Source organism: Curcuma longa, chromosome 9, assembly GCF_044706935.1.
Source record: "Curcuma longa cultivar G26 ecotype Majalengka, Jawa Barat chromosome 9, ITB_CL_G26_1.1, whole genome shotgun sequence".
In the NCBI taxonomy this organism is placed as follows: Eukaryota; Viridiplantae; Streptophyta; class Magnoliopsida; order Zingiberales; family Zingiberaceae; genus Curcuma; species Curcuma longa.
In genome coordinates this window covers 6,654,004-6,669,401 of record NC_133869.1, presented here as the reverse complement: position 1 = coordinate 6,669,401, position 15,398 = coordinate 6,654,004, and the positions used below count along the sequence as shown (strand labels likewise).

General features: G+C 40.3%; 2 protein-coding genes and 1 pseudogene across 2 annotated transcripts; 1 reads left to right on the top strand and 2 right to left on the bottom strand.

The window, feature by feature from the left end:
• The first annotated feature begins 6,062 nt into the window (after window positions 1-6,062).
• LOC141835322 (DIMBOA UDP-glucosyltransferase BX8-like) lies at window positions 6,063-7,650 on the top strand. The gene is given in 4 exon segments (XM_074722766.1): window positions 6,063-6,465; window positions 6,467-6,545; window positions 6,628-7,103; window positions 7,198-7,650. Coding segments are annotated over 4 exon segments (1,344 nt in total). The 5' UTR covers window positions 6,063-6,075; the 3' UTR covers window positions 7,597-7,650.
• A 226-nt stretch (window positions 7,651-7,876) lies between these two features.
• On the bottom strand, window positions 7,877-9,441 carry LOC141835132 (uncharacterized). Its single transcript, XM_074722559.1, has 3 exons — window positions 9,079-9,441; window positions 8,610-8,996; window positions 7,877-8,520 (listed from the first exon to the last, which is right to left on the bottom strand). Exons 1-3 carry the CDS (start codon window positions 9,370-9,372, stop codon window positions 7,951-7,953), a joined length of 1,251 nt encoding a protein of 416 aa, XP_074578660.1. The 5' UTR covers window positions 9,373-9,441; the 3' UTR covers window positions 7,877-7,950.
• A 1,402-nt stretch (window positions 9,442-10,843) lies between these two features.
• On the bottom strand, window positions 10,844-14,397 carry LOC141834463 (alpha-glucan phosphorylase, H isozyme-like; annotated as a pseudogene).
• Window positions 14,398-15,398: the final 1,001 nt, after the last annotated feature.

The window sequence follows — 15,398 nt, the reverse complement described above, 5'->3', positions numbered from 1 at the left end:
ATTTTTTTAAATTTTATCTTTTAAAATTTAAAATAAATTTATATATATTTTAATAAAATAATTTATTAAAGTAATTATTTCAATAAAATAATTAATTAAATTAATAAATATAATTCCTTAATTTTATTTTTTTAAATTTAAAACAATTTTATATTTATTTTAATAAAATAATTTTTAAAATAATTATTTTATTAAAATAATTAGTTAAATTAATAAATATAATTTGATAATTTTATTTTAATAAAATAATTCATTAAAAATAATTATTTTAATAAAATAATTTATTAAATAATTATTTTAATAAAATCATTTATTAAATTAATAAATATAATTCATTAGTTTTATTTTTTAAATTTAAAATAAATTATTTTTTAATTTTATAAATATTTAAATTAAAATTTATTGAATTAATTAATTTGATTTTAATTAGATTTTACAATACTTTTAAAGTTATGTAATGTTGTATTAAAAGATCAAGTTTGACCCTTTCTAATATGGTTGATTTCTTTTTTGTATGATTTTTTCTTTTCCATGATAAGATGATATTTTTATTTAAAAAATCTATTTTATTTATAATTTTTTATATTAATAAATCAAACATATTTTTTTAATTTTATTTTTTAAAAAATAGAAAATAGTATATCATACCAAACGTATTTTCTGTTTTCTAAAAATTATATCAGAAAATATAAAACCAGAAATAGAAAATAAAAAATAGAAACAATTTTCCAAACCAAATGCCCCCTTATTTTTTCTAATACTACCGTCCTATCAACGCGATAAACACCAAAATAGAATGTCATGCCAGCACCTCCACAGACCCAATACAGTAACCATTCCCAACAGTGGCATCATATAAACAAAGTCACTCACTGCAGCAATAACCACGAGAAGTCGCAGTCAAAACAGCAGCATCATTATATTGTCTAGATCGATCACGATTTCAAATTGAACGGTTTCAAAATTTTAGATCCTTAAGTTTATCTTTCACAATGATTACGATTCACACGATTTAAAATGATTGATTATGATTTAATTTGTGATTGGTTCAAAATTATTATTATTTTATTTTTAAAATTATAAATTTATAAAAATAAAAAATTATATTAAAAAATTATATTTATTTAAATTGTCTACGTATCATATTAATCTACTTAAATTTTAGTCTGAGAGTCAGACGATGTTTAGAAGGAGGTTGCAGTTCAAATTTATACGAGAGAAAGGAAGAATTTGAGAGATAGAGGAAGATGCGAGTTTTTATTTTCAATTAGCTAGTAAATCAATCTGACTCCACCATTAATGTATCCCTATTTAGTATAAAAAATTAAAATCATGTACGTTAGTCATTTCGATATTAAAATTTTTATTTAGTCTTTTGAAAATTATATTTATTTTATTTTATTTTTTAAAACTTTTGCTCAATTAGAGCTTCTAAAAAATTAAAATGGATGGAAAAGAATATTATATTAAATCTTAAATTATTTTTATTTTTTTATATTAATAATTTTACATTTAATATTAATATTATTATATTTTAGTAGGATAAGATGTATATATCATATATAAATGATATTTTTTGATTAATTTTATATGTTGGATATGACAATCTTTATTATATATATATATAATTTTATTATTAAATAAATTATATTTGTTGATAAATTTATTATTAAATATATAATACAGTAAAATAATTTTATAAATTTAATATTGAATGAATAAAATGATAAACCAATACTAATAAGTAAATACGAGAGTTAAATGAAATTAATAAATTTAATAAATTAAAGATAAAATAATTTTATATTAAAAATTCGACACAAATAAGGTATCAAATGAGCTTAATAGAAGGTAGAATTTAAAACAAATAAATTTAAAATTATCTTTAATAGAATGATAGAATAGGTTAATTAATATTCAACCCGATCATTAATATCACTAAAATACTATAAATATTTTTAAATAAAAATTATGATTAAAAGATTAAAAATTTTTAATGAACCGACGGCGATTGAACCATCGATTCATCGGGGGCCCAACAGGTCAGATCTGTTAAATCGTGTCAATAGGTAATCGATCGATTGACCCAGATACATATCTGCGGTCAAATTCAGTTTGAACCCGGCTCGGGTCAGTTTACTTTACGCTAATTTTAGTATAATATAGACTCATCAGTTTGATAGTTAATGAGTTTTAAAAATTATCCCATCAGAAGCCCACTCTAATTCTGCATCCATAAAGGTAAAGCAAATAAAACCAAATTACTTTTAGGAATCTCTAACTAAAGCCAAGCCAAGCGAGCCAAATAGGAGTTCCGTAACAATGAAATTGATGGAGGAATCTTGAAACAATAAGAACCAAAACTTAATGCGATTGGTGTTGCAATGACATGAAGGAGTTAGTTGGATTGGAGACATCTCTCAACTTTGATGTTGTCGTGATAGTAGTGATCGGTAATAATGACGGGGAAGATGACCAGTTAAGTGAGGGCAACTTGACTAAGAAAGAAAAAATAATAATAAAAGAAAATCATATTAAATATGAGAAGGACTAGCCTACCAAGATTATGTTGGGAGATATTTATAGGACATAATAAAATTATAGGAATTAAAATCGCCGAATATGAAAGATTGAGACTTATTTAATTAATCGACTAAAATCAAGCTGCCACGTTGGGAAGGTTAAGCTGTCGAGGATAGCTAGGCTGTTTGGAATGATTGAGATGTTGAATTAAGCCGAGTTGAATCGAGCTGTCGAGTATCGATCTGGCCGAGTGCTGAAAAGTTGAGAGTCGATTGTCGAGTACCACCCGTTGAGTGCTAACTGAGAATTTGAGTTGAGCTTTGCTTAGGCTATCTTAGACCTAGTTTTTTTAAAAATAAATTTGTCTCTCCCGACGGTGTTTTGAGATTTCGTTGAACATTTATTTCTCAAAATATAACGGTTTTACTACATTTGCAACCATGCACAGATTATATGCGACAAACTGAACGTAACCCTATTAGGGAAGTAAAGGAAGAGTTGTCGAGCGGACTATTCGACAGAGAGGTGGAGAAGATAGGTGACGAAGTTGGATGAAATATTACTTGTCACTCATCTTTTCTGTCCAAGATAGGAGCCTTCTTATATAGCCTCCAAATCATGGTAGCATTAAACCTATTGATTCATAGTCGAATAAAGGTTATTCACTGACTTTACCCACTGGATTAAAATGCTAACAGTCAGCCATCAATAGATCAATCAATGATGCCCATCCATTTCATGCTTGAACACACTTAAGTAGGCAGAAAAATAATTCATGTAGCAAAACATTAACTTATTCACTTGGGCAATCTTTGTCCCGATCAATTTGACATTTAACGTATGCAAGTCGTGTTCGCATGCTAATCAATTAAATTTAATGCAATTCAAGTCTAAGATCTGCATCCCTTATGAGCGACTCACGTGAAAGAGAGTCTCTCATCCATATATATTCTCAATTGTAGGGATCTATATGTGCGAAAAATCGATTAAACCGCATATAACGTAGCGGAAAATAGGATCCCTCCAGAAGATCCATGCGAAAAACATACTCGTTTTATCGATTATCTACATGATCGAGTTACCTTTGATGCGAGCCCTTCGCAATCCCAACAGCAACTCTTGCCTTCAAAGGTTCACGGATTTTAGCACGATCAGTGTGTTCGTGCCTCCACGGTATCCACACGAACACTGAGATGGAGAAGAACCAAACTGTGGTGCTAGCCACAAATCAGGTTTGGCCAAGGAGGTAGAAGAGAAGAGGAAGAAGAAGAAGATCAAGATCCTTCTTTCAAGAGCCTCTCATCCCTTTTTATATCCAACCATGAGAATATGAAGGATTTTTTACTCTTAGGATTTCATGGAATTAATACATTTAATAATCCCACGCATGCCATGCATGATGATCATGCAACCCTTTTAATGATGCTTATGCAACTCTCTTAATGATGAGGGAGAGAATTAATACCCTATTAATCTCATGCATGATGATCATGCAACCCTTAATTTTAATGATGCTCATGTAACCTTCTTAATGATGAGGGAGGAATTAATACCCTATTAATCTCATGCATGATGATCATGTAACCTTCTTGGTGGATTCGATTTGACTTGAGTCCAACTCGAGTCTCACTGAATTCGAATTGACACTAAAGGCTGACACTAACACCAACATAAAAAATGATGAACTTGTGATTAATAATAAATCAACCTTTATACTACCAAACTCCTATTAGTACCCCTATGATATTTTGATGTATTGTCAAATAAGTTTAAATTAGGTATTGGTTGAGTTTTAATATATATGTCTAAATATACAGGGACTTAGGAGAACACGCATAAATCCAATCGCTAATGAACATGAGAGATTACAAATCCTTAGTAGAAGATGCAAGTGAGTAAGAAGGATGACACGGGAAAAGAGTTGACGAGCTCGGTACATTCGAGGTATGAGGAGTTGTGGAAGAATACTTCGGTGGAGTGAGAAGGACGCACGAGGATGAGCTAGAGAGCTCGGTACATCCAAGAAATGAGAAGTCGGGAGGAAGACTGCTTAAGGTGATCGAAATAAAGCTCGAACAACTATATGTCCAGGCAAGTACTAGAGTATCACCCAAGCGAAGGCAACCATAGTAGGTGAAGTTAGCAAATGGTCAAGTCTAAGGTTGGCATTTCCAAGTGGCTGAAAGTGTTCTAAGCGACCGATTCAACAACAGCTGAGTCATTCAGAACTGTTGTTGAAATAGATCAAATCAAAAGCCATGTTAGCAATGTTTAAGTGATCGAAAGCTTCTGGTCGACCAGACCATGCCACATCAACACAACGATTAATTTAGAGTTATTGCCAAAGTGGATCAAGCTTGAAGGCACGTCAACATCTTCTAGGCGACTATAGTGTATACAATCGACCAGAAGTGTCACGTCAGTACAATGATCGGATCGAGATAAACCCTATAAATAGGACTAAAGTTTGAAGAAAAAATACATAAAACACTTGTACTTCAGTTTTATTATAATTCTTTTTCGCTTTTGGGTTATTCTGAAGAAGAAGATAGTAGAGTTTTATAATTCTTAGACTAACAACGTAAGAGTTGTAACCAAGTAAATTTGTGCTTCTATCTTTTTATATTATTAATTTTTTTAATATGTATATCTTTGCTAAATTATTAGTGAGAGAATAGTATTTAATTTGTAAATCATTATTCAACCCTCTTCTCTAACCATCCGAACAGCTTCCACGGCGCCAACAACTCCCATTAAACTGCCCTTCGTATTGGAATCCATTTTTCAGTTCATTTTCAGTCACTTTTTCCAACAAATCAAGAGCAATTCTTTATTCAATATATTTCTAATTATAACTCTAAATAGGAGAACTACACTTGCTAAGCTTGTAGGAGAAAAGATTGCAAATCTAGTTGAATTGATTCGATTGTCTGTCTTTACAAATCCTGAAAAAACATTGAAGTTGTCAAAGAAATCTGCGGATTTAGTTCCAAATTGAACTTTTCAAGTTAATCATATTGTTCAAGATTGGCATACCTGGATCAAGAAAATCAAGATTTGATCCGAGAAGATCATACTTAAACAGAAAGTTTGACTCCATTATTGATTAGCTCAATCCTACATCATAACTTCACGTCGAAATTCCACACCCGACTCGGCTCCTCGCTCAAGTAAACCTTGGGGGACCTAACATCCGATTGACACCAACATTTGATTCTCTCAAAATTCAACTCTCCGACCTCTCTCAAAATTCAACTCTGACTTAGCACCATACTCCGATTTCAAACTACTTGAGCTCTACTATCTAATGTCCTACTTAATGGCGCAACTGACTTTTATCCCTTTACTTTCTCATTCAATTTGTCAAAGTCATTAAAAAAAAACACGTATAATAATATAATATATAGGATACCTCATCTGTCCCATTAATACAGTCGATTTATGATGACACAGTCCGTATAGGACGTGGGCGGCAGCGAATCTCATATTAATCCGGGCCTGGTCCTCCCTCGTTTCCATATCTCCCGTGAATACTAAGCTTGGCCACACAAAATGGGCGAGCCTGCTCGGCCGCGTGTCGGCCTCTTCCCCTGCCCCTTCCAAGGCCACCTCAACCCCATGTTCCAGCTCGCTCACCTCCTCCACCGCCTCGGCTTCCCCATCACCGTTTTCCTCCCCCCCAGCATCCCGGATTCCGTCGCCGGCCGCATCCCTCACTTCGACGTCGTCCCCCTCCCCGGCCGAGTGCTCCCGCGCCTGGACAACCAGACCGACGTGGCGGCCGCCATCGCCGCGCTCAACGCGCAGTGCGAGGCGCCGTTCCGGGAGGCGCTGTGCCGAATTGCATCGGCGGAGGGCGTCGCGTGCGTGATCGTGGACGCGCTGCTGTTCCGCGTGCAAGAGGCCGCGAAGGACGCCGGTGTTCCGGCGCTGGTCCTGCGCATCGTCGAGCGCCGCCTGCTTCAATGCGTTCATTTTGTATCCCCTGCTTTTGAGCAGGGGGTATCACTCGATACAGCAAGGTATATTAATGGTCCATTTAAAGCGCTTTAAATACGAACTAAATCGACTAAAAATTTGATTTTGATATCAAATTACGAACAGAATCACACCTCGAAGACCCAATTCCCGAGCTCCCGCCCCTCCGAGTCAAAGATCTCGTCCGCGCCGAGCGAACCTCTTCGGAGTCGCTCTCCAGGATGCTGGAGCAAGTGGTCGGCGCGGCACGGACCTCGTCGGGGATCATCTTCAACACCTTCGACGCCGTGGAGGCAGCGGAGCTGGAGCTGCTTCGCCGGAGACTCGACGGCGTTCCTGTGTTCGCCGTGGGGCCGCTCAGCGCGGTGACCGGGGGAGCCCAATGCAGCTTGCTGGCGCAAGACCGCCGGTGCATGGAGTGGCTGGACAAGCAGGCTGACCGGTCCGTTCTCTACGTCAGCTTCGGGAGCTTGGCGGTGTTGGAAGAGGAGGAGTTCGGCGAGATAGCTCAGGGCTTAGCGCAGAGCGGGCAGCCCTTCCTCTGGGTCGTACGGCCGGGGCAGGTTCGGGCAGGCGTTGGGCTGCCCCACGATTTGATGGAGGTGGTGTTTTTTTTTAAAAAAAAAATTAATCTCATTTTTTCCAGCAATTTATTAAAACAATATTAAAGCTCATTAACCTTCAAAATTAAAACAGGTAGAAGAACGATGGATGATCGTGGACTGGGCCCCGCAGCAGGATGTGCTGGGCCACCCAGCTGTGGGTGGCTTCTGGACCCACACCGGGTGGAACTCGACGGTGGAGAGCCTCGCCGCCGGCGTGCCCATGCTCTGTTCGCCTCGTGACTATGATCAAATGGGCAACGCCCGGTACGTGGCCCACGTTTGGAAGGTGGGCCTCCAAATAGAGTTCGATAATGGGCCGAACAGGGAGGAGATCTCGCAGGCCGTGAGAAGGTTGATGGTCGATGAGGCAGGGAACGACGCTAGGGCTCGTGCCAAGCACACCAAGGACGAGGTGACCGATTGTGTTCAACCAGGTGGATCGTCGAGTCGAGCTATTGAAAGTCTGGTGGATCACATTTGCTCATTGTAAGTTAAATTAATTTTAAGCATGTATAATTATGGTTAAAAATATGTAATAATATTAAGTCTGAATGGGTTTCAATAATTTTATTTGAGTCCAAAAGAAATCTCTAGATGGGCCACGAACTTGAGGCCTTGTTGTGGCCCAATTACATCAGAAATCAAGTTAATTAGGCACGTAATTTTAAGCAATTAACCCCAAAATTTTTACAATTTTTCGCCCGCTATTTACACACGAAGAAGAAGTTAAATAGTTAATGGCAACGCACGTGACATTCTCGTTCATGGGGTGCCGTCTTCGTCCTCCGTCCCCGCGGAGTCCAACTCATCTATGTCGACGGCGGCGACCTGCGACGGCCCGATCCTAGCGGCGGCTACTGGAGGTACCCTTACCGGAAGGCGCGCGACCTTCTCCTGACGGAGCTCCGCCTCCGATTTCGGCGCCGTCCCTCTCCTCCTTGAGGTCACTGGGCGGCAGGAAGCACTCCATGGAGAGCCCCCAAATGTTGAAGTCCACCTCCTCCACCGTCCACGTCTCCTCCATCCGTGTTCTCGTGTGCCGTTCGCTGGTGTCCCCGAAGCGGAAGAGCGAGACGTTGGTGCGGCCGGCGTGCGCGATGTTGACGCCGTCGATGGTGCGGTAGTCTTCGATGTGAGACTCCATGGTGGTCTCCCAGTATACGCAGTCCTTGGCCGACGCCGATTTGATGCGGAGGAGGTGCGAGTCCTCGAGCTGGACGAGGAGGCCGGTGCGCTGGCTGAAGTAACCCCAAACGGTGTGGCGGATGATTTCGACGCTGCTGCTGCTGCGCGCTCGAAGGGTCGTCGCCTCCGCGTCCAGGCGCAGCACGAAGCAGTCCTCGCCGTTGATGGCCTTCTCCCCGAGGCACACCGAGTTGGCGAACAAGTTCGCCGTCGATCTCGGATCGAGCCCCTGAAACGTTGCGATTTTGGTGAGCGCGATACGTTCGACGAAATGTTGAGAAGAAATATCATGGGATCAATTGCTGGCGTGTTGGGTACCTGCAGAGAGCGGCGAAGGGGGCGAGGAGGTCCGCGGGAGGCGTGCGACTGGTTCCACGGCGTTTGTCGCCAGGCCACCTTACCGTCGCTCCCGGCGCTGATCTTGCTCCCGGAGACCATCAGCTCCAGGCACCACAAGTCGGGTTTTTTCTGCCACAGCACGAACCCGCCGATCTCTCCGACGTTGCCGAGCCCCTTCCTCGCCTTCCTGCCATTGCCAGCTGCCGCTGCGCCGTCCCCGCTTCCGCCGCCGTTGCCTTTGGACATCTCCGTCGCCGTCATCCGGACCTTCCCCATGGCGTACATGCTATGGATCGCGTTCAGCGCCTGATCTCCTCCCGACGCCGCGATATACTGCTGCACGATGTACCTCGCCATCGACACTTCCTGCAATCACGAACAAAAGTTGTGATGTCGAACATGCACACCAACTGTTTGCTCAATTGTCGAACAGAAGCAGTAATCTCACAATTGGGTCCTCCTTCATGTCCTTGATGAGCGTGGAGTTGTAAGCGTGCACCGGAAGCGGGACGAGGGGCGCCCCAATGACACCCAGCATGAGCTGGAGCTCCGCGCCGCTGCCGATCGGCGACGGCGGCGCCCGGTCGACGTGCGGCCGCATCCACGACTTCACGTTGGTGCAGAACGTCTTGCTGCTACGGGAGCCATCGCCGCCAGCGAGGAACGTCTCCTCCGGCATGGGCACTTCCAGGACCGTGTCCAGTCCGTCCTCCCGCTCCAGGTTCGGCCACAGCTTCCTCATGGACGGAAGAAGCAGCGGAGGAAACCAACCAAACCAGTCTTGTCAAGCTCCAACCTTTCCGCTCCAAACTTGATGATGCCTCCCTCTCGCCCTGACGCCCTCGTCTCTGCTTCATAGATTAGTAATGGAATTCGACTTGGATTCGTAAGAAAGGTCGCTGTCGACGCAGCTGGCGCAGGCCGCAGGGCAATTTGTTATAAAATGGCGACGTGGGCGCACGCTCTGCTTGCGGCCTCAGTCTGTAAAACATAAAGATTGTTGCTTCACTTCCACAGACCACCGATAATAATATATAATACGAAAAGTCTAAAGATGATCAGCACTGAACATGTCGCCGCGATTGCAGGGATCTGCACCAAACAATTCCAAATTGGGCAGCTTCTGGCTGGAAGACTTGCCCCAGCATTTCACCGGCCGGCCATAAATAAATATACTGCTGGATTGTTTTGTTTATGTTGCATTATTGGCTTCGATTTCAGGAGCCAAATCTCTCCCGCCCCAAGCGTGCTTCCAAGGATCGCAATTCGTGATTAAGATTAAAAAATGAATGCACGTATTGGCCTCAGTCGATCATTGTGGCTTCCAGGGATCGCGTGCGGTTGTTGAAACCAAGTAGAAGAACAACTTCGAGCTTCGGACTCTTACCACATGGCTGCTGAAGCAGGAGCAAGCCGGCGGCATCGACGCTGAGATGACCATCGAGCTGTGCAGCATCTCAATGGCCTGCAAGCAAATCACCTCTCTGGTGCACCGCGCCAGCATCTCCAACCTCATCGGCGTCCAGGGCGCAGTGAATGTCCAAGGCGAGGACCAGAAGAAGCTCGATGTCGTCTCCAACGAGGTAAATCGTATCCTAAATCAATAGTTTGACTATTAAAACGGAAGATCAAGCTTCGATTCCATTGTGTAGCAGGTGTTCTCGAATTGCCTGACATCGAGCAGGCGGATGCTGGTGGCCGTGGAGGAGAGCTGCTCCGGCAACTACATCGTCGTATTTGACCCACTCGACGGCTCGTCCAACATCGACGCTGCCGTCTCCACCGGCTCCATCTTCGGCATCTACAGCCCCAACGACGAGTGCCTCGCCGACCTCGGCGAGGACACCACCGTAAGCTCAGACGAACTGATACTCGCACCTCCATCTCCACGATCACTCTACTTCGAGACTAATCGAACAGAGCACGAACGCATTGCAGCTGGATCAAGTGGAGAAAATAACCTGTGGATCATAAACGTCAACAACTGGAAAATCCCAACTAAACAACTATATGAATGTATAGAGCTTATTCATCATCTTGTTTGGAGCACTGCATTCATGTCGATTCCAATGACTCCTCATGGCACAGGGCCGGCTTTAATGCCCCATATTTCATTTGCATACTGGGAGATGGTGCGATCGCTGCTAAATTTGCAGCTGCCGACCGTGCTCAATATCGACATCCTTAGCCATCTCCGCTGCCGGCCGTGCATACTAGTTCTTATTGTTTTCCATCTTAAAAAAAGATGGCATTTGAAGCTTATCATTGTAAGAGGATAGATCCTTGTTGTCAAATGCAGCACAGGAAAATATGGAATTCTTACCTTGTGAGAAGACACTACACACAAATTAGCCATCCGCGCCACAGTTTTTTGAGGATTAGAGCTATCTAAGATCCGCATATCAGAAATCTTGTTCTCCATGCTACTGGTGGTGGAATGAACCATAGCAATAAACTGCAAAAAGAGAATACTGCAAAAACTTATTCTATGACCTACTAAAATGAGTAGACAAAATGACATACCCACTTATCAATCTCTTTAATGATTTCCATATGCCTCAGAAGGAGCTTATACATAACAACATGTGGCCATGAAGAACAGTATGATTTGTATAAGCAACAGCCCTGCAGGATGATTAAATCAATCTACAAACAGGAAAATTCTAAACAATCATGGGAAAATGGAAAAAAAGGTTAAAACTATCATCGTTAGAGCAGCGACAGAAATTCAATTATTAGTATTTAGAACGACCATGAAAAACTACTGAATGCACCTAGTTGTGACATCCCGGACTCATCCCAACCAAGCCCCTCATCATCCATCAACAGTCGCATTAGTTCTGGTATTGCAAGTGTTGGATGAGTATCATTCAGTTGAACAGCAACCTTGCTAGGAAAGTCAGACCACTTCCAAGCCATGTTCCCTGCCCTTCTCTCCTTGAATCTCATTATGATGTCCTGCAAATTATGTCAGTATTGCACCATATTAGTGTCAGAATAATAGACTTTGGATAGACTATACAACAACAAGCTAGGAGTCCCAACTATTTCAAGGAAAGCTACACGAATCCTGTCATTGAACTCTATTATAAGACTATACCACTAATAATTAGATATTTTGAATCACTTTTGATTATGTTAAACAATTTTTTCTCCCTCTACCTTTCATGCTTTTTTTAAACGATTAACTCGTCTAACAAATAATTTATTGGTCATGTTTGATCCTTTTCATACCCTCAACTTATTTTCTCTGATTTTATCAGACAAGAAGGCTAGATCTACACTAATTTCTCCCTAATATTAGTATTTTATATTTTAACTTCTATACTAACTCTATATCCATCTTAGGATTTATATGTATAATTTCCTAGATAATAGTCAGACTCATAGTTCACTCAAAAGTTTTATTAAATTTTTATTTTAGCCTTAGAGTATGCAAATATTGCACAACTCCAGAAGCTCCTATCCGTTTAACCATTCACTTTCTATCATATTGATGATATCTTCCCTAATATTTTCTCTTGCAAATTTTCTGTCCATCTATCTCAACTAGGAAATTGCATCATGAAGAAGAAAAAAATAGAGGGAAGAGAACAAAACCTAGATTTTCCTGTCAAAGAAGAAAACTTTGTAATTTTTTTCCCTTAAAGTTCTTATCAAACTGACTTTTTATGACAATGAAAATGGCAATTTGCTTCCAGACGTTACACATCTTCGATTATTTTCCATTGACCTACACTGAGAAGTGAGAGGAAATCTATATTTGGACGTAAGGAGCTCTTAAGCTATCAAACTAAGGCATATGAGAGCCAGCATATAATTCAACCTCATTCAAAAAGTATTGAGCCTCAACCTGCGAGGATTTAAGATAGCTGCAGTGAAGCGCTGCAGAGGACAAACTGCTGTTTTCGATAGCAAAATTTTTCCATCTTCTGTAGCATCACCTGGATATAAAACTGCACATATCTGAAATTACAATTTGTTCTAATCAGAATAATGAAACAATAAAATTATAAAAAATAGATAGTTCCGGCTGCTTCAATTGAATAGAAAAAAAAACATTATAAAGTGCTGAGTGTAAGCTGATGTACTAAGACCAAGGTATGCCCAATAGCCAGAAGTTGCAGGCACCATCTAAATATCTTAGATATCTGGACCAACATATTCTGACACAATGCCTTGCAAATGGCATAAAGCCACAAATATCTTACTATAATATGGGTATGGAAATTAGAGAAGAATTAACTAAAGAAGCAAATGAAATATGCACTTTCTATGGACAAGGCAAAAGGATGTTGAACTCAGCTGACCTAACTATACAATGAGGTTGCATTATTTGTTCTGTATTCATGACTAGTGAACAAGTATGATTTACACCTGCTGAGCTTTTGAATGGAGTTGAGAAGCTGATTCATACTTTCCCTCATTAAATTGGAACAAATTGAAATCTTCAGCACCGGATTTTGCTTCCCAAAGGCGAAGGCTAATAGTATTTTTGGTGTTGTATCCTGGGATTGGTACATCATATGCCAAAGGCTGTATTACCTCTCCTCCAACCGATTTCCGACTTTGAAGTAACAAAAACAATACAGGAGCATCAGTTCAAGATATCAATCATTATAAAACAAATAAATATATGCGCATGCATGTGGGCGCATTCTGATGTTTGATGCAAGTCCACTTGGGCAGTTTATCAATATGAGCCTTTATAAACCTGGAAAGGATTTTGCATTTTCTGGACCAAAAATTTGAAGAAGAAATAGTTTCTGATTAAAGCAAACTGACTTTGCATACAATGAAGATCAATTAAGCAACATGAGAAACTAGCAAGCGCAGTTGTCACTCTAATTGTTAACTTCTATGCTAGGGGAAGACGTAGATTTCCAAAGCCAATTCCTGGTGCACAGCACTTACGATCCTGTAGAAGAGATCTTGACATGGCCGAAAAAACTAATAGGGTACAAGATATCATGCCTCACAACCTCCCATGGACTGAACTTCTGTCATATTGAATAACAAGAGACATAAGCTTTTCTTAAGAGAGTTCAGCAGAAACAAAATAGAAAAAAAGAGTAGAAAGTACCTCGAGCCAATCTTCAGCTGCCTCTTCTTGGCCCTCCTTAGAGATTCGTTGCTTAAATAAGCCATATCTATATCGTTGACCATAAACCCAAGCAGGTTGCTTAAATAAGCTTTTTATGTTTATGCTATATCTAAACTATTGAAATGAGTAAGGAGTTGGAGAAGCTACTGAGAGTTGAAGTTGTGAAATTTATTACCTGATCTGCAATTTCTTCAAGTTCGTAGCCCATTTTTTTCAAAGCATCTGCATATGCCCCAGAGAGACCGAGGTTACCAATAGAATTGGTGAGAGCACGACCCTGTTGGTACTCCATTGACAGGTAGAAAGTCTGTTTGGGATCAACTTTGTGAAAATGCAGAAAGTCTCATTCCACCTCTGAAATCATCCTCACCAGCAGAGGATCAACAACCATGTAAGATAGAACGGTCGATAAATAAAGATGCGTGTGCTAGTTATCCAAGTCTCACATGAAGCAGTAGATTCATTCGACTACGCAGTGGCATAATAGGCTTGCTCCGGATCAAACTTCAGAGGGGAAAAGTGAGGACTGTAGCGGGCATGGTAGGCAATGTTGGATGCACTATCCGATGGTTTTTCAGCCCAAGGTTGAGCAATGGCAGGAACTTTTGCAGTACCGGCTGTTGCAGTGACATTGGTAGTTTCCTTGGTACTTGCCATGGGCATGCTTCCTGAAGAATCCACAGCCAAGCCATGCGATAAGCCGATGAAAGCAAACTATGATGTCAAATCACCGAGTCAAAATTTTTTTAGATGCTTTCGGCATCCCAAAATCACCCATAAAGGAAAAGCTATTATTTTGCTGTTATTAAAACATGAAAATCCCACGAGTTCGATGTCTCAAGAAATTAAACGAAATGGATAGTAAACAAGTTAATAAATGTTGGTGGGTGGCTGTTGGAAGGATACAAATGGATATCGGATCGGTGGCTTTTTAGACTCCGAATGCATAAGATGATTAGTGGTTTTTTGGACTTCGAATGCATAAGATGAGATGAATGCTCAAAAGATGAATTAGATTAGATTTGGTGGCTTTTTGGACTTGATGAATGCTCAAAGGATGAATTGGATTGGATTCGGTGGTTTTTTGGATTCCAAATGCAGATGGAATAAAATTTCTAACATTTGGAGGAATCTATTTATAAAAAGGGATTCGGTGGCTTTGGTGCGTTCAATCTGGAGATCTGGATCCAAAGATCCATTCGACGCTTTAGATCAAGCCTCATCACCAGCGGTTAGATCGTGACTCTTTGTGATCCAACGTTTCAGATCACATCACATGTGATCCATCACACTTCTTTGATCAACAGTTGTCATTGCACGCATGACAAACTCGTAGGTGCGAGCACCTACTTGTCCGTGAGAAGAGAGTACATGAGCTTTTGTGTTAATTCTATTAACACAACAATATTAATAAGGAAGGGAAGCTCATCAATTTTTTTGATGTGGGACTATTCCCCGCTTCCTTATATAATATTAATTAATAATTAATGTTATTCTGGTCTGACTTTAAACAATTAATTTCTCATTTATTGATAATTAATTTTGAGCAAATTAATAGTCTAAATCTATAAACATGAAACATAGATTTCGATTTTGAAATCAATTTTGACTTTCATCAATTGATGACACCATGATTTTCCCACAAAATTGTATTATTCTGTTAA

Coding starts and splice junctions, on each gene's coding strand:
- LOC141835132 (XM_074722559.1), bottom strand. CDS start 9,372: ATGAGGAAGCTGTGGCCGAACCTGGAGCGGGAGGACGGACTGGACACG. Junction 8,997..9,078: donor ACATGAAGGAGGACCCAATT/GTGAGATTACTG, acceptor TCGTGATTGCAG/GAAGTGTCGATGGCGAGGTA. Junction 8,521..8,609: donor CCCTTCGCCGCTCTCTGCAG/GTACCCAACACG, acceptor GCAACGTTTCAG/GGGCTCGATCCGAGATCGAC.